At 43.6% G+C, this 21238-nt stretch overlaps 1 protein-coding gene across 2 annotated transcripts in view; it reads right to left on the bottom strand.

The window, feature by feature from the left end:
• SH3BP5 (SH3 domain binding protein 5) overlaps window positions 1-21238 on the bottom strand; it is a 48582-nt gene that overhangs the window by 10663 nt on the left and 16681 nt on the right. For both annotated transcript variants that reach the window (XM_048077984.2, XM_066991971.1), the window contains exon 4: window positions 6554-6718. In XM_048077984.2, the coding sequence (XP_047933941.2) occupies window positions 6554-6718 (165 nt within the window). The remainder of the gene's footprint in view (window positions 1-6553; window positions 6719-21238) is intronic.

Here is a 21238-nt window from a genome sequence, read left to right as displayed (position 1 = left end):
CACAACTGGAGGCCACAGCTGCTCATCCGCACACACCACTTATTATTAAACAAAAGTTGCTAAAGAACTATGAGGAAGAAAGGTTTCCAAATGCTCTTCTGATTACTTAAAATAATATACTCAACTGTAACACCCTTCAACACATATAAGCCCACTTCAACACCCTGCTGCACATATAAATAAGGCAAAAGCTTTGGAAAAAAAGGTCAAAAAATCCATCAGATTCATAGCACGCTCTCCTGCATCCTGAAAACAAGCTGCAGCCTCATCTTGAAATGTTAGAAAGCTGGGCTGATGTGAAGACTTTCCCTGGTGAAATATGTCAGACAAGGCTGGTTTTAGCATGTAAGTGTCTTAAATGAAAATGCAGTCTCCAAAGGCTGCACAGAAGCTGGTTTGCCTTCTTTGTAGTGTGGTAACGAAACTGCAATTTAAAAGCGCTGGAAGCTACAAAATAATGGAGCGGCTGAAATTTGCCAATTTTTAATTAGATGTCAATCCTTGCCATCCATTCTTGGGGCAAAATTAGCATTGACTTTGATACCTGGGATCAACCACCTAAGTACTACCAGCACCAGGGACTTAAAACAGGTTAGGCGTCGAGCACCATGTTGACTTTGCACATCTTTCATCTCAAACATCACAGAAATGCTTCCCCCTGCAAAACTGGGATTTGAGGATGACAGATTGTAAACACCTCAAACTATCTGACAAAACACGGAACTTGCTGCCAGCCATATACACCCACGCTCATTACCCTTTTGGGAAAGGAAAACAGGTTGTATAGTTCATCCTTTTGAGAAATGGGTGATGTGAGGAATGCCATTCCCCCCGCTCCCTGGTTTTCCTATAGGCGTTCTGCTGTCGTGCTCACCTTACCCATACAATCCTGGGGACAGGGCAGGGACAGTGCGTGCCCTTCCCAAAGGAGAGCTGCTCAAGGTGCCAGGCTGAGGACAAAGACGCAGTTCTGCAATACTTGAAGGCAGTCCCACAGAGGTATCTCCATGGAGATCGCTCTACTGCCGAGATGCTTTTAAGCATTTCATTCAGACAAGAAGGAACCACAAGATGATCCACTCCTCCACCAAAGCCAAGCAGCCTCTAAATACAGAAACTGTCAGGGCACGTGGATGGAAACAGACTTGCAAACCATGCAGCCAGCTTTACATCCAGGAGGTTCAATGTAAGACAAGCCAGGGAAAAGCCTTACCTTTTAAAAAGGTCTTAATAGAAGACAGACAAGGCTCGTGTGGGAAAGAAGGATTTTTTATTACACCCAGCAATACTGCTGGGGGGAAAACACATTCTTACATGGACTCCTAAACAAGTTTTTGGTCACACTTTCTGAATAAGCTGCTTTGTTTAGTAAATGTTATTGTGCTTCCACCAACAAACCTTGCTGAGGCCATCACAGATGCAATAATATCACTTCAAAAAAGCCAGAGATAAGCATGAGGATGACACCTGCTCAAATTAAGACTGCTCATAAGACTTCTCCCCCTGACATTGTACCTGCCATTTATACCCAGCAGGGGGGGAAACGTACTGTTACACAGAAACACCCAGAGCAGATGAGCTTCCAGCATGCCCACGCATTCACTGGACATTTCTGTAGCTCACACCTATCCTTTATCACTAGATCACCAGCTCCAGGCAGGACTCACCCTCCCAGGTAGCCCAGGCAACAGGATGCAACTATTGCAAAACAAAAAGAAAAAAAATACCATGAAGGATATCAATCAATTCCTCTTCCCTCCTCTACCCTCTATTTCCAACCCAGACGTCTGGGAAAGGATGGTCAGTACAGAATATATGTTATTAGTGAATAGGTCTGCACAAGTAGCTTTGTTCCTCCCAGCCAAGAAATCTGCATGAGCTGAAGTCAAAGATGGACTCCAGGAAAATTTCAGTAACAACAACAGCTGCAAAAGAAACATTTATCAGTGAAATTGAGCAAAGCTGACCATCTGAGCCAGAGAATTATTCTGGACATCTGTTTCTTTCTCCAAAATTTAAATTGATGACTTTTCTAGAAGTATTAGAAATAAAAGAGGTAAGCCAATGCAAGATCAGTAAACCAGAAGGGCAGAGTCAACGATACAAGGGATAAAGATATTAGAGGGAAGAATAGAAACCATACTGCATTTGACTTCCAGCGTAAAGGGATGGAGAGATTAGGGCAGGGAAGGTATTTTTGTTGTTTCTTTCATCGCCTTTCCCCCCCTTTTTCTCCAAGTAGTTCTATCTGTAGGAAGTATCTCTTCTCTCCACATCACGAAGTACCCACGCATTTTACACTGACAGATGGTACTGCACGGTGTAATATCAAAGGGAGCTTCACAAGCCAAGTTATACCAAGAGGGAGCATGCCTCCTCCCTCTTCGCTCTCCCTTCACCCCTTCCTTTTAAAAATGTTTCATGATCCAGAGCCAAAACATTTCTTCTCCCTGCCAGAACTTACGAAGTGAACATATCTCAGGAAAGACTGTAAAAGCAGATCATTTTGCAGATTGCATCAGCAATTAGATATTAGCAGTTTCTCTTGAAATTCATGCAGTATCTTCCTTTCTGCTCCAACTTGTCTCAAACTTCAGGTAACGCTCTGTTAATACTTCCCTCTTGTATATATTTATGTACAAGAATGGTTTTCTATGGGAGAATAAATGCCAAGATCTCTGCCCTTCATCCCTCCAAAACCTTCCATCCTTTGGCTCTCACATAGCACGGCGCTCTGCACCACAAACTACAGCATCATGACCACAGGTACTAGCACAAACACATCACTTCCACACCCAAAACATATTCTCCAAATTTTAAAGATAAACTGTAATTGCCTAAAACACCGGTAAGCCGACGTCTAACAGCAAACAGCACTTTTCTTCTCCAGGCAGCTTAAGAGCTCATCAGACCTGCCTACGTGCAAGCCAGGTGACTGCGTTTCCATTATAATCAACAGAGAATTCACCTCAGAGTGCACATCCTCATCTGGTCACGCAGATTGTTCTCCAGACACCATCAGCTTGATGATCAGACTCCCTTTGATCACAAGGGAATTTTAAGCAGCTAACTCAGATGTACAAAGTAAGGTTCTGGACACCTAAAACTGATGAGCTAAATCCCAGCCTAAGTGTCATTACAGCCATATCAGATCTGTTGAGAAATGGACTTTTAGAAAAAAAACACAGGAATTTATCCAAAAACATACACCAGGTTAAGAGCCAAGGAAGGAAAAGAAGCTGCCCGACTTGCAGGATCGTTTCACAGCCCTGCGCTTCTCTGTGATCAGCTCATAGCTCAAGCACAGACACTTGCAGGGATCAGTTGCATCTTCACAGGCAGGCTGGCATCTGTTTAAACACACAGCTTCCTTTGCTTTTTTGGAAACCTAGCTCAAAACACAAGGTAAAAAATTACTAACACCCCATACTCCCTGTACCTACTCATGCTGGATGTCTGCTCTGCAAATAAAAGTATCTTCCACATGTTCTGCTTCCAACCCATCCAGGAGAGGCAACATTTCTGCAACACTTCCATTTCTAATCAGTTTACACAGACGACTTCTCTATTTCAGTGGATACAAAAGGCTTGTTTACCGAATCCTGTTAGACTGCTGAATTAGAAATAGCAGTATTAGCAGCTTTTTAATCCATGAAGAAATCAAAAGGCAGTTACACCGTGCAGCCCTTAGCTCCACTTCCTTCCAGCGAGGGTCTGCAAACAGCATTTCCTGCTCAGTGCCCTGGAATACAAGTCTTTGTCCACAGCCACTAGGTCAAGTGCAAAAGCAACCTGGCAGTATTTCCATAAACATTTATATTTAAAAAAAAAAAAAAAGTGTCTCATTTGTTCTCTTGCCTACCCTTTTCCCTTATGTTCTTGCACCGTTTGTCAGCTACCAAGCTGTTGTAGGGCTCGGATTTGTTCCAAATTTTAGATTAATTTAATAGGACCCGCTACCTCTGCCTTAAAATAGCAAATAAAAACACTTTACTCTTGCCTGACATCTCTACCAATATAAAAAACAAGTGAATTAGTAACCCACTTCTGACATTTGGCCCAGAGATGCTTTTCTACACTTGATTCATTGCTGTACAAAGCACAGCACAGGATTATTCTGTCCAATATATCTGTCACTTACAAGTACAGGCAAAAAACCTCGCAAATCCAAAAAAAGGCTAGTGCAACTAAAGTTGTTTTTAGAACTTTCTCCAAGAGTGATTGTGCTATGTGGAAACAGAGGAATTCTTTTTTAAAGCCCAGCCTTCACCCTTAGTAACATTACTTAGCATTAGTAATTTCTAATGTAATTAACAGCTAATGATCTGAGTATGCAAGAACACCAACAGCCAAGAAGTACCTTTGTTCTATGAGATCTCATCTGCCAACTTGTTTTCATTCATGGCTTGGTAGGGACTGATGATGTTTTCTGCTCCTTGAGCCCCCAGCTATTTTGTTTACCTCACTGAACCCTAAGCACTCCACTAAGTGCATGCACTGAAACCAAGAACACATTCACTCTGATCCTAAAAGAGGATATAAAACTCAGTCAGCGCTCCAAAAAACTAATGCCAGATCTGTTCAGTCAACACTTCCAGCAGTATTTTATTTTTCCCCTTGTTGGCTCTGCCCCTAGCCTTGAGATCCCCAGCATGGCTAATGAAAATCAGGAGACAAACTTCCATGTAATTCTTTTGAAACCTGCTGTATCCTGGAAAGGCACAGATACATGCGTTCTGGGAACTGAGTTTACCCAGACTATTTTAAGCACCAGTAAGAGTAGGATAACACAGTTTCCATCCAAGGAGCACTCAGCTGCTCTATACAATTCAGCCCGTGCCTAGGAGGTTGTACATCTGCTGTGAATAAACATGAGGTTCCTATTTACTGTTCAGCTGCAACCATCAGAGACGTCAGGGTTTGAATCTGCCCTCTAACAAGTAGATGTTTTGCACTCAGTGATGATAAACGTGAACACCACCAGCTCCGCATACCACTGTGAGAAATCACCTTCTGCTCTAAGTCACTGGGTCTGCAAATCTCAGGCGTAGTCCTCTTGGCTGCAGACTGTCAGGGAAGCACTAAGGGTTGTAGAAGGACACTGGGATCCCCAGTGGGAAAGAGAAATCCTTCCCCAGAAGGAAAAGAGGAATCCACTTAAACTCTCAAGATGCCCAGCACTTCTTCCCTCGTGCACCACAACACAGATTTTCATTATGTCAGCTAGAGAGAGGCAGCTGATATGTGGTTGCCACCACTCTCCGCCACATCTCAGCAGTTCAGAAGCCAGAAGCTCTAAGCAACTCCTAAACTCCTTAAATGCTTCCAGACTTATTACCTATCTGCTCTTAGAATCAAAGATTCTGTATGCATTTCTGGACTTTGCTCATATCAAACAAGGATAACAACTAGAGAAAAATGACAGCTGCTGGTGTCTTGGCACGCACACAGAGCACGAAGTTGGGTCTCACTTCAAAAATGCACAGAGGGTACCAGATCTGCAAATGCCTTATGACAACAGGGACAGTAACACAAACAATACCCTGGAATATTTTTGTGTGTTTTATTTATTTATATGCCAGGTTTTCCATTTCTCCCCTACACAGACAACATCCTTTTTGTTCCCTGTTTCGTCTTCTGGCAGCTGGTTTTTACAATTCACTCTGAAATAGAGGCTTTTTTATAACTGAGAAGCTTCTGCAACAGAACAGAGCTAACACATTGAGGACTGCAAGACAATGCGAGCATTGTATGGCACGCTCACTACATTTGGAATAGCAAGCTCAGCTTCACTGGCATATCAGGGGAACTCTGACAGAACAAAGGTTTTTAACTTAAATTTTTGTTTCTTTCATGTTAAAAAAACCTTTCTGCATTTTTTTAAACAGACAAGCAAAAAAAAAGAGGCAAGGCAAATGACAGGGAAGATCTTCTTGACAGCTGCTGAAATGAATACTGCCTTTCATTGTTAGAGCATCTTTTCTGTAGATTCAAAAAGACCTTACGAAGAAGGATAAGATCTTGTCTAAATTTAAAAGATAATTCGTAACAGAATAGTGTGCAAACTTAAAATGCAACACACATTCTTGAGTAATTCCACATGCAGACATACTCCAAAAAAACATTGTCTTGTTGAAATTTATTCCATACTGAGAACAGGTTATACTAAAATTGGAACATATCCCTGGTACTCCACAGTCAGGGTTTCCATAACAAATGCATTCAGGAATATCCAACCCTATGCAACTGTTTTGGCATAGCTCCAAACGCAGATATGCCTGAAGTCATTGTTTATTCCTATTACATAGATGGGGATTTTTTTTTTTCTTTTGAGAGCCACTTCTCTAGCTACCAGTAAAGTCAGGTAGAGAATGACAGAGAACTATAGTTTGTCCCAGTAACAGCCCAAAAGTCTCAGGCTTCATTTGCTATATGTCACACATCTGGACCAACAGAAAAATTTGGTCTTTCACAAACTAGCACCGTGTCCTAAAGGAGAAAAAAAATGTGGAAAAGATAGATGCTGTGGCAAACAACTTTGCATTTATATTACCCTCTGAGTAGCATGGTTGAGCATCTCTTGCCAGGCAGAGTCAAACTGACGTTTGTCATCCTCCAGTAGCCTCTGCTCAGCAAGTGAAATGGTCTCCTTTGCAGCACGCAGCACTTCAGTAGCCCTCTGAAAATCCTGAGTCGCTCTCTGAGCTTCCAGCTGTGCCTGAAGAAGGAGAAACCAGGATTAGAGACAAAGGAACTCAGTCATGTTTAAAGATCTACCACGCTAATCCTAGGACTTTAAAAACACTTACTCCAGTGTTACTGTTTCCCAACCATTTGCTTAGAAGTGACACACATTACCTCACTGCAGTAAATACTGCCAAGACACCAGTTCCCACCCAAACAGGTAATTTGCAAAGAACTGTCTCATAGTGTTTGTAGTCAAAATGCAAAGCTGATGGCCTACAAATAAACACCTAGATGAGTGATTAATAACTTATGATGTATGTTTAATCACTGAGAAACAAGAAAAAAATCCAATAGCAAACTTGTAGCATGTCAAGAATACACTGAGAAAGGCACTCCCTCAGTTTGGTCAGGGTAGATTTTTATCTGGTGGACCATTAATCATGCTGAGGAAATGTTTTGCAAGTATTACATCGCTATAAAGCACAAACAACTTTTCCAAGAAGGTAGCAGTTAGTTCTTTGGATGTTCTTGTACCTTACTATCACTGGGACACAAGTGGTACGGCAAGCCCCCAGTATACAGACACAAGGGTAACCAAGGGAATTTGTAATGCACACAAAATACTGATAAAGGCTCTGCTGTGCCCTTTGGAAACTGCTGTTATTTCAGCAAAATAACAGCACGTTTGAGCTTGAAGGAAATGGTTTTGAGCATAAAAACAGGGGAGAACAGACTCTTCTGGTGAAGAAGAGTTGCCATGAGAGCAAACACTGCTCCACAACAATATAAAACGCACCCAACAAAGCAAACACAGCTTAGCAGCCATCCCATCTATAAGCTGGGATCTCTCTTACTCTGAACCAGAAAGTAAAATAAAACAACATCTACCAGAGATTGCATTTACAGACCACCAGCATCTCTCCTGAAAGCTTTAGAGGAGCTCTCGCAATATCTGGACCCCACTCCAAACAGCCCTCAAGATGCTCACACCTCATCTCCCAGGCTGGAGCCGCTTCTGTTTTCCACAGCCAAGTGTCAGCCCCCCAGAGCCGCTAACACAGCACTAAGCCCTTGCCTATTCAACCCGAAAAGGGAGAGGAGCCAAGAAAGCAGAAATAATGCCAGACACGCTGCAGGCTTCAATAGCATCGCGGTGACAAAAGTTGTAATAGAGACTACAGAGTTCAGCAGCCTGCAGTGTTGCACTCGAGCGCCAGCAACGTGTCCTAAATGTTCAAAATGGGTGACTTTGTGATGAACAGACAAAGAATCTCCACAAACAAATGGCCAGTGCTGAGTGTTTGCTGGTTTTGTTGTTGCTTTTTCTTTTTGTCTGGTTTTAAATAAGATTGAGATGTTCTCTCTTTTTATAGTTATCACTGAATCGTCAGCAATTTTAGCATTCAGGCTTTCAAAAGCGCACATTTCACATTGCTTTCCTTCATCAGGTCTTTTTTTATTCAAAGTTTTGTGGTCATTTGCTATTTTTCAACTCTATCAGAAGTTTACTGCAACTCAGGTCCTTTTAAGGTTGACAAACAAATACCTCATTTAACTGAAAATTAAAATCTTTACCTGAGGTTTTCTACACTATATTTTATATGTTTCATAAATTTATAAGTAGTGGTTTTGAGCTGTTTTGCACTGACATAAAGCCCTCCAAACATAAGCTTCACAATCGATTAACTGAACACTGAGCACAGTGAAGACTGTTTTCATTTACACTTCAATGATTTATTTTTTTTTTAATAGACTGGAAATTACTGAGTTTATACCTATGGGAAATGTCTCTGAGCAGCCATGACTGACAGAACAAAATAATGAATAAACCTTTGCATGTCATGATACACAGAGAAGGAGGCTGAGGCTGCAGCAGAGGAACGGACTCACAGAAAACAAAACTGACAAAGATGAAGTCTTTCACGAATAAAGGAAGAGGCTTCGGTGTAAAGGAATGGTGGTCATTTGGGAAGCAGCCAAAAATCCCTGACACAAAGCGGGAAATAAAAAGAATATCAACACATTTCTCCAGCTAACAGCTGGCTATACATCCTCAACACCATCTGCATCAAATACCTTCCCACTTCAGATGCCATCGTTACTTGTAAAGGTAATGGAAAAAAAACACCCTTCCCTCCCTGCCCCATGGCAGGGTGGAGACGAACACCTAATTTAAACACAAGCCTCGAAAGGAAATAAAGCACACTAAGTCTCCCTTATGATGTCCTGAAATAGCAGCAAGCTCTGCTTACTTCCTTCCCTTACCACACAGAAAGGTATTTCACCCCAAAGTGACTGTGGAAAAATGAGTTCCGTGTCAGAGGTCTTTCAGCTATTAGGAGTCAAGGGGGGGGAAATCAAAGTCGTCACAGTCGGAGCAATGATTTCCTTTCAGCCTTGGTCCTTGATGCAATTCCTTCTGAAGCGGCTGTTGTTTTCCACAGAAGAGAAGTTCATCCAGCTGTGCCCTTTGCTGCTTTCAGTCAGCTTACACATCTCCATCTTATCTGAAGTTTTCATTAAGAGCCAGAACATTAAAGTGTGAATTTCCACGCAGGTCTGCACATCCCAAAGCGGCACTGTTCTTTGGGCCATTTAATATTAGCCTAGTGCAAATCCATGGATATGGTCTTTTAGAAATTCTAACAAAAAAAAAAACACACTGATACATGACATTTCGCTACCACCCCAGTCACCAGTTGCCTGTTTCCAACCTGTTAATGCAATTTACAAATTCAGAATATACCTGTTTAAAGAATATTTTGATTTAGCCACTAATATAAGCCCTGGTAACCACCAAGCATAGAAAAGCTTTCTGAGGATCTTTAAATGAGGCTCAACCTAAGCTTTTAACAAAGGACACAGAAGAGACACAGAAGAAGCCTAAATCGTAGTCCCCAAAATATCCTCTACTGAATACTCTGAAAATTCACAACTCTTTTCTCTTCCAGCAAGCTCAATCCATGCTAGTAAAAGCATCAAATACAAATAAATGTCGAAAGCTTTCCGTAAAAATAGTTTGAGCCAGACTTTTACAAAGCAAAATGAAATGCAAGACTCCAGTAACAGCCTGCACCAACTGCTGAGGACACGGGGAAGAACTGTGCCAGAACAGGACAGATTTTCATGGAAGATCATCCCAGAGGGAGCCAGGTCCCAGCAACGAGGCCGCCAAAGCCCAGTCCCAAAGGAGGCTTCAGCTCCACGGCTCTCCCACTGCAGGCGAGGGCCTGCCCGCGCAAGAAGCTCCTTGCGAATGCAGGAAAACAGATTGGCGACCCATTCCTAGCGCAGGCAGAACTGCACCAGCAAGTCTGTTTTCGAAACTCGAGTAAAACCAGATCCCAGGGGCAAGAGGAGCCCAGGAGAAGTACAGTTTTCTCACCGTAACTGCATCAGCACTTGAAAGTTTCTGTTGGCACAGACACCCGGGTCAGGGATCAACACATCTAAGCCAGCAAAGAGTCTGCAGAGCATTAGGAGCCGAGTTTCCAAATCCCCAAGGAAAACAACGCCTAATGGTAGCTCGCAGTACTAGCAGCTCTTTTGATGAAGCCTCTAAAGCACAGCAAGAAAACGTTCTTTATGATAAGAAGCTAAATCTACAATTCAGCTAGACTTCTAGTTGTTTGGTATCTCTAGCACCTGGACGTGTAGGACATTTAAGAGCCAAAGCTGAAAACAGGCAGGCCCATAATTCTAGCCACATATAGTTTCGTGCCTGTAACAGCATGGGCAAATGGAAAGCTCAAACAGAAACATACCTAAATACTCTCAGCTCTATTTGTTGAATGCTAGTCAACAAGGCCGGTTTGAAAACACTACTCCGGAACACAAAATGTTTTTTTTACTTAAGCAAAAGAGTTAGTCCAAATAATTTCATTTCAACAGTTATCTGAAATCAGTGTGCAGTCTCATTTTAAACAACTTACTGAGAGCCTGGCAAAGAGAAAAGCTAAATGGTAGGGTAAAGAGAGATACATTAGTCATTAGAGAAACGTCAACAGGTCTGTGGTTTTGCCGATCTGAAAAGGGATACTCAAACACTTTTTGGTTAGTACAGTTACTCAATAATTAGCCTTCATTTAAAATTCCCTCCAGCACGTACGAGTTTTTTCTGCACCACTACCAACAGACTGCTCCCACAGTCCCAATCTCAAGCCTACCAGTCACTCAGCTTGATGGAAGAGGTCATAGCCATGCTCCTAGGAAGGCTGGGGACAAGTGGGATGTCAGCTTTCTGCCTGTTACCCTTATCGGTGCTGCCTGATAGAAATTAATCAGCATAAAGGCGAGCATCTCTTTCAAAAGTCAGGAGCTCGAGCAGCGAAACCCCTTACTGAAGAGGACAAAACCTTGACATCTTGGGAACTGGGGAACCTGTGCCCCAGCTCTCAGCCCCACAGTGACCAGAAGCTCATTGTGCCTGATCACCAGAACTTTGTGCCAAGAAATGTAAGTGAATGTTTTGACCACTACAGACCCGTCCCCTATTAGTGTAAAGCATAGGACCCCTTGAGAAATGCAATTAAACAACCACCCAGACCTCAGCTAAGGAAAATCCCACTGTCACAGCAGCCTCCTGCACTCGCCCACACCAGCAACCTCCTCTCACCAGCTCATCTCCCTCGCCTCAGCACGCAGAGCCTCAAACTTCCCGGCCAGCTCCCAAATACTCAGAAGTAACACACGGTAGTAGCAGCATTCACAGAAGCCAGTGGAGCTCTGTGATAAAAAATACATCAGCTTTTAAAATTAATAACAACGTAAAATTAAAGGGATACCAATGGGGGTTTGTAATTACAAGCTATTAATTTATTGCTGTAACGAGGTCCCTTTGGGGAGATATGATGAGCTCTCCTTTTTGGGAGATGCATCCTCATGGGCAATTCCCCTCCGAGTCTACACAGGGCCCTGCAGAGAAGGGAGCCATGCCCAACTGCTGGATTATGCTTTTAGCTAAAGATAGTGATGAAAACAGAAAAGGTAGGCTGTGGCGAGCATGTAGTAGAAAACAGAAACACCACCTTTTTAAACAGGGCCATTCTTCTGGAATTGGCAGCAACACACAGACGTACTTTCAGGCCAGCACAGACACATCAGCTTGTCCATTTTCAAAGCAGAAAACCCTGTACTCTTTAATTATGAAATACAATTTTCTCTTCGGTCCACTTAGCTTTTATTGCCCCAATCCCCATCTGTAGTCAGAGCCCTTGCCCAACTGACCTAAGAGAGGATTTTTTCCACCCTACAACACACAGCTTGAATTTTCTGTTTTAACATCAATCAGGACACATACTCCTCTTCCTCATTTCATCTAACCTCCCAGTTTTTGTTGCTGCCCACATAGTTATACCAGACTGTGCAGTTTCTCTTTCACAATGCTGTTCAACGAAGGTGAGCTTTTTCAAGTATTTGCAAAAATGGCTTTTCATTTTGAATAGGCTCACTTCATCACTCGCTGCCAAGATCATGACAACTGCTTTATTTCAGCATTTCTGTGCTTTACCAATAAAAGACATGACAAATTTCTTCTATGAAATGATTATAAGCTGGAGCATGAAGGGAACATTATCTGCTCAGAACAAGGCAGCAGCAAGCCACGCGCTGGCCTAAAGTCTTTGCTCTATAAGGCTCTGTCTGTAAATGTGAAACCAATGTCTCTCTCATTCATTACTCTTTAAAACAATAGCTTAATTGCCACCAGCAAAACTTACTTGCTTACTACAAAACAGATAATGACTTAACTGGCTTCCAGTCATGCTCTTCAGCAGCAAGTAAGTTTCAGATGTTTCCATTCTGGCTTGCTCTCATTAATTTAATGATATCCCATGGATAATTCGCTGTGTAAAGTACAACATGCTTTAAAACAGGAACTTTCGTCCATCAATTGCCTACCAGAGTTGCCAGACCCTGTTTTAGTAGCACAACCTGCGCCTTCGGGGATCACTCTTACCCTGGTGGCTGTGCTGCCGTGTTCTGCACAAGCTTCTCTCAGGGACGAAGACACCAGGATCACTCCTCCCCTACTTTGGCATCACCTGGCTTGCTCACTACTGCAGTGGGTTCAATAATTCAGAAACCTACAAGGTGAAGGCACAAGCTCTCACTGCAGCAGAGTAAGTAGCCACCGAGTGCTGCTGTTTGGCCCCCATTTTCCTGTAACAAGCAGAGCAGCCCAAACATCAACGTGCTTGGCATCCCAACACCAACCTCAATACCAGCACAGCTGCACCCCCAGCAAATCTGCGCGTGATGAGAAATTGGAGGTGGTGGTGGAAAGGACAAATGGCAGAGCCTGAACCTGGTGGGACCTTGTGAAACTCAACCAGGACAAAACAAACCTCATGAGGCTCAACAAAGAGAAGTGATGAGTCTTGCACCTGGGGCAGAAAAACCCCATGGCTAGCGCAGATAGGAAGTTCAGCCCAGCCAAAAAGGGACCTGCACATTACAGTGGGTGCCAGGCTGAAAAAGCTGACTGTGCTCTCTTTGCAAGTACAGCAAACCATGTCCTCAGCTATGTTACAAGGACTGACAGCTGAAGCTGTCAGATCATGGGAAGTTACGACTGCCCCCTACTCAGTGTGGAGGTTCCACATTGAATAGTGTGGAACATCCAGTTTTGGGGAACATCCAGTTTTGGGGCCCTCTGTTCAAGAGAGATGTCAAGACACTGTTCAGGGTCCAGTGAAGATCTATCAGAACGGTCAGAGGCTGTAACAGCTCCTGCAAGGAGTGCTGAGGGATAGGGGCTGGCCTCTCCCTTGCTAGACTAAACTAAGGAGTGATCAGATTAGCTGCCAGCTAAAATTTGAAGAGGAGCTGCCAAGATTGTTGAGTCGAATGAATGCTTCTCAGCAGCAGCAGCAGTATAACATGAAGCAACAGCCACGGCTTGGAGGTTCAGGTTGCACACTGAAAAAAGTTCTTTTCTACAAGAGGGACAGGGTGACCCTCAGACAGGTTACCCAGAGAGGCTGTAAATCTTTGTCTCTGGAGGTTTTCTAAACTTGGCACAGCCACGGCTGATGTAATCCAGCGACAGTGACAGTACAGCTTTGAGCAGGAGGTTGGATCAGATGACCTCCAGAGGTCCTGTACAACCTGCACTTCTCTCAAATACCACATTTTTTTTTTTTGTCAAGCAGTGGGAAATCAACAACACAAAGAACACAGTTACAAAAAAGACCCTGATGCTGAATGTTTTCCTAGATTCTCAGACCCACGCATACAATTTCTAGAATAATTGGAATAGTGACGGGGCTGGGGCACTTTAAAAAAAAGACCATGACCTTCCTTTCCCCTCTCCCTACAGACTAAAAACCCCAAGCCAAACCAGAACTGTGAGTTTGTCAAAAGACAGAAACCCCTTCTTGCTGTAGGCTATGTACAGATGCTTATAAACAACTTATAGAAATACAAAGCCTCTGGAGTGACCTCATTTTGGCAGATCTGAGGCTTTTTGTGATATATACTAATCTGTGATGATTGTCTGCATTACTGACAGAAAATGCAGTCTCTCAAGAGTCTGAAACACCCTTGTATTCTTTAAGCTGATTATCGAAAAGCTATGAAACCACACGGGTTAGAATTTACTTTTTTAAGAATAGGTTTGAAGATTTTTATTCGTGTGGAGGAAGGGAAGAGGCAAGGGGAGGGGGAAAAATAAGTCTCACTAAAGCTTTTTGAAGCACAAACCATTTCCTTCCTGCTGCATAGCCAATGAAATGCCTGTGGAATACAATGACCAGATGTCTCGTAGTTTCTGCTTTCGATTAGGTGTCTTTTTCTTGTGCTAGGCTTTCTGGTGCTGTTCATGCATCTACCTCTCTTCTTCTAACAGCTTAATTGTTACACAACCTGACTTCTGGTTGAGTCAGTTTGTTTTCCTGGTAAACCTGGACTACAAAAAGGCCCAGGAGATAAGAGCAGACCTACGAGGCATGTTGCTAAAGTTAGGTGATGTGCGTAGCTCCCCTAAGACAGGCTCACAAGCCATATTATTCCAAGAGATAAAAGGCTCAGGGCGTCACCAGCAGCTCACTTCATTAACTGTTCTGTTACCAGCAGGCAGGCAGACGTCCTCAAAGAGGGAATCCTACCTCCCTTCTTTGGGAGCTATGGAAAGAAACAAGAAAGAAAATACCTAAGTATACAATACCAAGCCTTTTGGCCTTCCATCCTTTTTTCAAGAGGTTGTTGCAAGTTGCTGGTGTGTCTGGAGTTACCCAGCCTAATTAACTAGTCTACAGCACCAGAATATGCCAAATTGTTCATGCTAACACCACCAGACACAGCTTTCTTGGGCACTCGTTGCCATCTGCCTGCTAGTTGTACAAAATTACAAAGCTGCTGCCTGCTGGAAGGAGGGATCATAGAACACATCCAGGTTTTTCTCTCCAAGGTATAATCACCTTATTAAGAAAAATATCAAGACAAGCCCTCAGAACGCAGCTGAGTGTTGGGAGGAGGGTTAGGCAGTGACTCAGTGAGTCCAGGGCTTACAGCTGGTTTCTAGGTTTACAGACGCTCTGCATGCTCATCTGCACCTGGCAGCAGCCTTCTCAGCTGAAATTAAATATAGAAGCAAGGAACAAACTCCCACAAATACACGCTGCTAGATTTACACCGCCTGCCCTAATGGATCTTGCTAATTAACCAAGATAATAAATGCTTAGTGGGCACAGCAGAAATATGCAGGAGAAACACTGGATCGTTGTCTCACCTCATTGCCTCCAAAGCAGCAAATGTTTGCTCGCAGAACTTTCCAGAGGGCGGGCAAAAGGTTGGCAGCCTGCTTCTGACTGCACACCTTGTGCATGCACAGACACTAAGTGTGCAGTGAGAAGACACATGGACAGGATTTTCACCTGGGCAATGGGGTGTTCTGGACTTTTTCTCCCGTCCCTAGAAAGCCTCACACCCATCAGCAACAGCCCATCCTCAACAGCAGGGACACTCTCTAGCAGAAAGGCCCCGGCTGACCTTGTGCACCTCTGACAGATGTACAAGATGCTCAGACAACTCCTGAGGAGTCCATGGACTATTCCTAAGGGACCTGTCAAAGATAATTCATCTACTGACCCTCCAGCATTTCTCCTAGTGGAATTACATCTCCATAACAGATGTGATTATCAGGCTTGCTTAGCTTAAAGGAAAAAGTTGTGAATGGTGACCTGGACACACGAAGGGCTAAGATCATTACTTGAAGGAGAAAGTCTAGGTAGTATCAGGGACAGAATTTCATTTCCCCTTCACAGCAATAAAATCCTCCTGTAAGAAGAACAAGCCATCAGCACCCTTTACTAAGTGGAAAAGGAACATCAGAAGCAGACACTGCTAAAGAAGATGGCCATTTCTTCCACACCTTACCAGTGACATTTATCTTCTAACAGAACGACTGCAAGTTTGCCACAATTAAGAGATTTTTCTTACAGAAACTGAGTCAATTCAGAGCCATTCTCACACGTGCTATAGAGAAACTGGACTCTTCCAATAATCTTTTTTTCAGCAAGAACAGACAAAAGTTCATAAATTCTTACTGTTTTACTAGAACTCATAATGAAACACCCCCAGAAGGCAGTAACCAACATCCACATTAGATTTGTTTTGGCAGCAGCCTGTAGCATGAGCGTTTATCATCACACAGTGAACTCCCACCTATTTAGACCACTGTATAGACTAAAGATTGGGGTGGTTGAACAACTTCCCAGAAGTTGCAAGACTCGCGCTGCCTTCCAACACTCATCGCTGAGCTGTTACCAAACAAAACAGGTACATAGTATACTACCCTGACCTCATGTCACCCAGTCTCAAATGTTGGCTACTATTTTTAACAGACGAGCATGTCTGTGGCTTACTAATGGATATTTCAAGAGATTGTAACGGCCAGAAGAGACTGGGAGGGGAAAAGTTGAGAGAGAACAACGCAAGAGAATCATTCCTTTAAATTACCAGTTTTTCAAACGCTGTAGATTTGTGTCCTGGGGATGGCAATGCAAAGGATGTGGCTATGAAAAGGAACCCACTATCTTAAACTCTTCAGGTTTTCTGGACTGAAGAGGATGCAAAATAACGTTAATCAAATCCTCAGACAGCAGCAGAGGAAAAAGGGATACACCTCTGTTTTCACATCCCAGCACCTTTTGAGGAGAGCTACTTACACCTTCCCGCCAGTTCCAGCGTTTGCCATCATGTCTGTGGCTAAGCTTGGAAGTCAGATCGCCTGTATTGCTTCTTCCTGCTGAAAGCAGCAGGTATGTGACAGAGAAACAAATCTTTCCTGCCCTAGCTCCCTCCCTGCTACTCCAAAGAAGGGAGGACATTTCCACGCCAGCTTACACACCCCAGCATTCCAATACCCCAGACCTACTTGCACAATACTTGCAATATTTCACAATGGAAAAATGCAAGAAAAAGCATTCTTAAAGAGCAGGAAAATAATTAGCTCATTGTATCATCAGCAATTACTGAAGAGGAGGTTGAACAGCTAGCTGGCTTTGTATTGCTGCCATCCAGAATAGCTAAGGATTTGGGGGGGGGGGGGGGGGGGTGTTGGAAAAAGTAAATAAATATCTCTTCTGGAGAAGCTCTTCAATATGCTTTGATGATAATCAGCATTTTCTTCTACTTCTGGAAAGAAAAGCAGAAGGAGAAAGAGACTAATTTACAATGCACAACTAACACATTTAAATAATGGAGCCCTCCAAGGCACGTCTTCTATTAATGATGATAAAACCAATCACAGTTTTTGCATCAGCAGCTTATACAAATTAGTCATCTATCAACAGAACAGTATGCTCACATAAAGCAAAGATGTGGGATGTATAAATATCAACCCAGAAAATAACTAGACCTCCTCACTGAGGCATAGAAAGTAAAGACAGATGCAGGAGGTCTAACTTTAGAGGGGACTTGTACGTGCACAGAATTAATCAATGCAGGTATTTCAATGGAGTGGCTAAACATTAGTTCATACTTTCCAAAGGTGGTAAGAACATGTTATTTCAAGATGGGTTTGCTACAGGTGCCATCTAGTCTGTAGGAAATATAAGTAACAGCAATATGAATCAGGTAAGTATTTGTGGAGGGTTTTTTTAGTTGGTTTGTGAAGTAGCAGCTGCTAATGTTCCCAAACACAGGCCAGATTTCCAGCTGCTTGGGATTAAGATGTCAGAAAGCTGCCCGTCCCTGTGACCTACTATCCTGCATTAGCAGGGCTGAAGGGAAGACAAATGCTTTTGGGAACGTTCCTTCACAGACCTGATCTTCGGTATAACCTTCCAAATCCTACCAGGCAGCATCTGCTACTGTCTCAGCAGTTTAAGGGCACTGTTTGAGACATTCGAACACCACAATGCTCAAGCAGCCAACAGAGGCAGAACATAACCGTAAAACTTAAGTCTTAAAGTAAATAAATAATGGCACTAATAAATCAGCTGGGAGAAACCCAGGTGCTTGACCCAGGTTAAGTCCCCCTGATCCCCCTGCTTCCTCGGAGATAATCACAACTTTGACACGAAGGAAAATGCTACAGAACCGTAAATACAGTTTGCAGGTTTTAAGCATTCAGGTGAAGCAAACTGAACACACCAAGCACAAGTGTCACCCAGCAGCAGTGAAAGACTGCGCCATATACACCCAAACACAGGTACTCACAGGGTTTCAATCACAACTGAACAAACAGAAAAAGAGGGCACAAGAGGCATTCCAACCAGTTAGGAGTGTGGCAAAACACTTTATTTACTTAACCTGAAGTGCATCCTGCTTTAGAAATAAAGTTTATGAAATACAGTGGGTTCTCTGGTGGAGGTCCAGGAAGTGACTCCTTGCTCTCAGTAGTAATAATAATAATAATAAATAATATGACAGATGTCAGATTCCCTTGCTTGGCTTACTTCCTCTTCAGATGGGTGCCTGGTCCCACAGCCAGCCACACATCATGCAAGGAGGATGAATATACTGGAAATGCCCCTGGGGCTCACAGCAATGGGAACTCCACATTGCACAAGTGGACTAACGTCACATTGACACAGTTTCCCTAAGTGATGTGTTCGGCAACAAAAATGAAATAACCAGTGGGAAGAAAGGGTTCAGGTCTACAGGGGACAAGGTGAGAAAGGACACATACAACTTCTTAGGCCACCCAGTACAACCCACAGCCTCCACATGTCATCCTTCAAAGCCCTAATTTTCACACATCTCACCTCTACATTTCTTTTCCTTACCATTTCTTTACCACGTTGAGCTCTCTGACTACCCACAAGGCAAGTCCATGTCTCCCTTCCCTCCAGAGCACCCCAGCTATAGCTTTCCAGGCAAGGCTTGTGCTACCTCCCTCCCTCCCATGCTTGGCCTCCCCTAACACTGAGGCCACCACCCAAAGAAAAAAATGATGTTTGAGGAAAAAAAGAAAGATGTTTGAGAAACGTAAGTCCCAGTTCAAGGAGGGAACTGCTGCCCCTCTCTCATTGGCCTCTCCACCACACCAGCCTTACAAAGGAATCCAGAGCACAGCCATTCCTCCATGGGTGATTTAGACACCTGGGGAGCAAGCTGCTTTCACACCATTCACCCGCCTTCCTGCACTAAACCAGAAGCATTACCTCCTCTTTCCTCACACTACTATGAGACACCCAGAAGAGCTACCAAGGCAGCTCCATTGGAACAGCATCTTCATGTAAAAGGACACACAATCAGCATAGGCAGAGCACAAGTAACACAACCTAAAGACATGGACCAGTTAGAGAGAGTACAGTGGAGGGCCACAATGATGATCAGAGGGCTGGAGCACATCTGCTATGAAGACAGGCTCAGGGAGTTGGGGTTTTTCAGTCTGGAGAAGAGAAGGCTCCAGGGAGACCTTACAGTGACCTACCAGTACCTAAGGGCCTACAAGAAAGCTGGAAAAGAGCTCTTTGTCAGGGAGTGTAGTTATAGCACAAACAGGAATGGCTTTAAACTAAAAGAAAGTAGGTTTAGACTAGATATAAGGAAGAAATTCTTCACTCAGAGGGTGGTGAGGCCCTGGTGCAGGTTGCCCAGAGAAGCTGTGGATGCCCCAACCCTGGAGGTGTTCAAGGCCAGGCTGGATGGGGCTTTGGGCAACCTGGTCTGGTGGGAGGTGTCCCTGCCCATGGCAGGGGGTTGGAACAAGGTGATCTTTAAGGCCCCTTCCAACCCAAACTATTCTATTCTGCCAGCTTCTGACTGGTTACTGCAATCAGCCAGAGTAGTAATGTCCAAACAGGATACGTCCTGCAGGCTCCACCGCCAAGAACATGTCTGGAAGTGCTCATAGGAGCCTATGACAATTACTGGCTCTGCGTTGACATGGATCATTCTCTTTGATAAAAGGGACACTTCCACACACATCATTTTCTACTGCTTTCTCCCTGCTCAAGAGACTGTAAGAGAGAGACCAGAATTAACACTGTTAATTATGACACTGCACAGATGATCATTACTTACCAATGACAACGCAGCACTGCAGCTGTAGAAAGCAGTCACATGCTTTAGGTGTTTTTGTTTTTTTTTTCCCCCTAAAGAAATTGGAAGGATTTTCTAAGGATTTGTAGAAGTTTTGTCATAGTCAATTTTCAAGTCTCTATATCCTTGATTTGGAAATGGGAATCCACCAGACAGTTTTTTGGTTTCTAAACAGTTAACCAGAAACACTCCTTCAGCCAGGAAGGGTCAGTTGGCTGTTCCTCTGTAACTGTGCCAATAATTTTGCTTTTTACTAACTCCATGGCACGCTGCCAAGCAGGAATTCAAGTTTGTCACAGTTCTGCTGACATTTAATTTTTGCTTCTCAAATTCCCCTTCCCTCCACCTTTTTTTTTGCCAAGATAAGCTTACTAGATAATACAAATCAATCTTAACTCCTTGTTGTCTTAAATGCAAGCATCAGGACTTCAGCTCACAAAAACAGCCGTGTCATAAGGAGCCTCTTTTCCATCCTACCTCCAATATACCAATGGGCAGCACACCTACGAACCAGAGGGGAAGACCTGGATATCCTGCAGTTGGATCTGGACCCAGGAGCTGTCGCTCACCCTCAGAGCTGCCCCCCTGCCTGCAGCCAAGCCAGCTGGTGCTGTGATCCAATTAGTTATCATTCACCGAGTGGATTTGGATGGGAAACTAGGGTGGCTCTAGGAAGCAACACTGGCAAGACAACACTTCCCAGTTCCTAATTAATTTTTAAGAGTGATTGGCAAGTTATGTTGATGTAAAAAGCCTTCATCTATTGAGCTAAGCAAATTACCATCTGTAGAGCCATACTGCTTTCAGACTTCTCAAGCTGAACACCTAGTATCCGAGATGCAATAGCGATTTTGAAAGTTTCATTCAACTACAGGCACTGCAATCTTCTGCACAGAGTGGTTATCAGCCTCATCAGCTGAGGAAGAGTCTTCCAACTAGGTAAATGTGCTCCTACCTGCTTACACCCTGCCCACCTTCACCATCAAGCGGCTAAGTTACTCCTCAGTTCCTGTTCTGCGAGATTACAACAGCCTACCTTTCACCCTGGCTCACTCTGGAT

This window comes from Anser cygnoides, chromosome 2 (assembly GCF_040182565.1).
Source record: "Anser cygnoides isolate HZ-2024a breed goose chromosome 2, Taihu_goose_T2T_genome, whole genome shotgun sequence".
Taxonomy (NCBI): Eukaryota; Metazoa; Chordata; class Aves; order Anseriformes; family Anatidae; genus Anser; species Anser cygnoides.
This window is presented reverse-complemented; position numbering and strand designations above follow the sequence as displayed.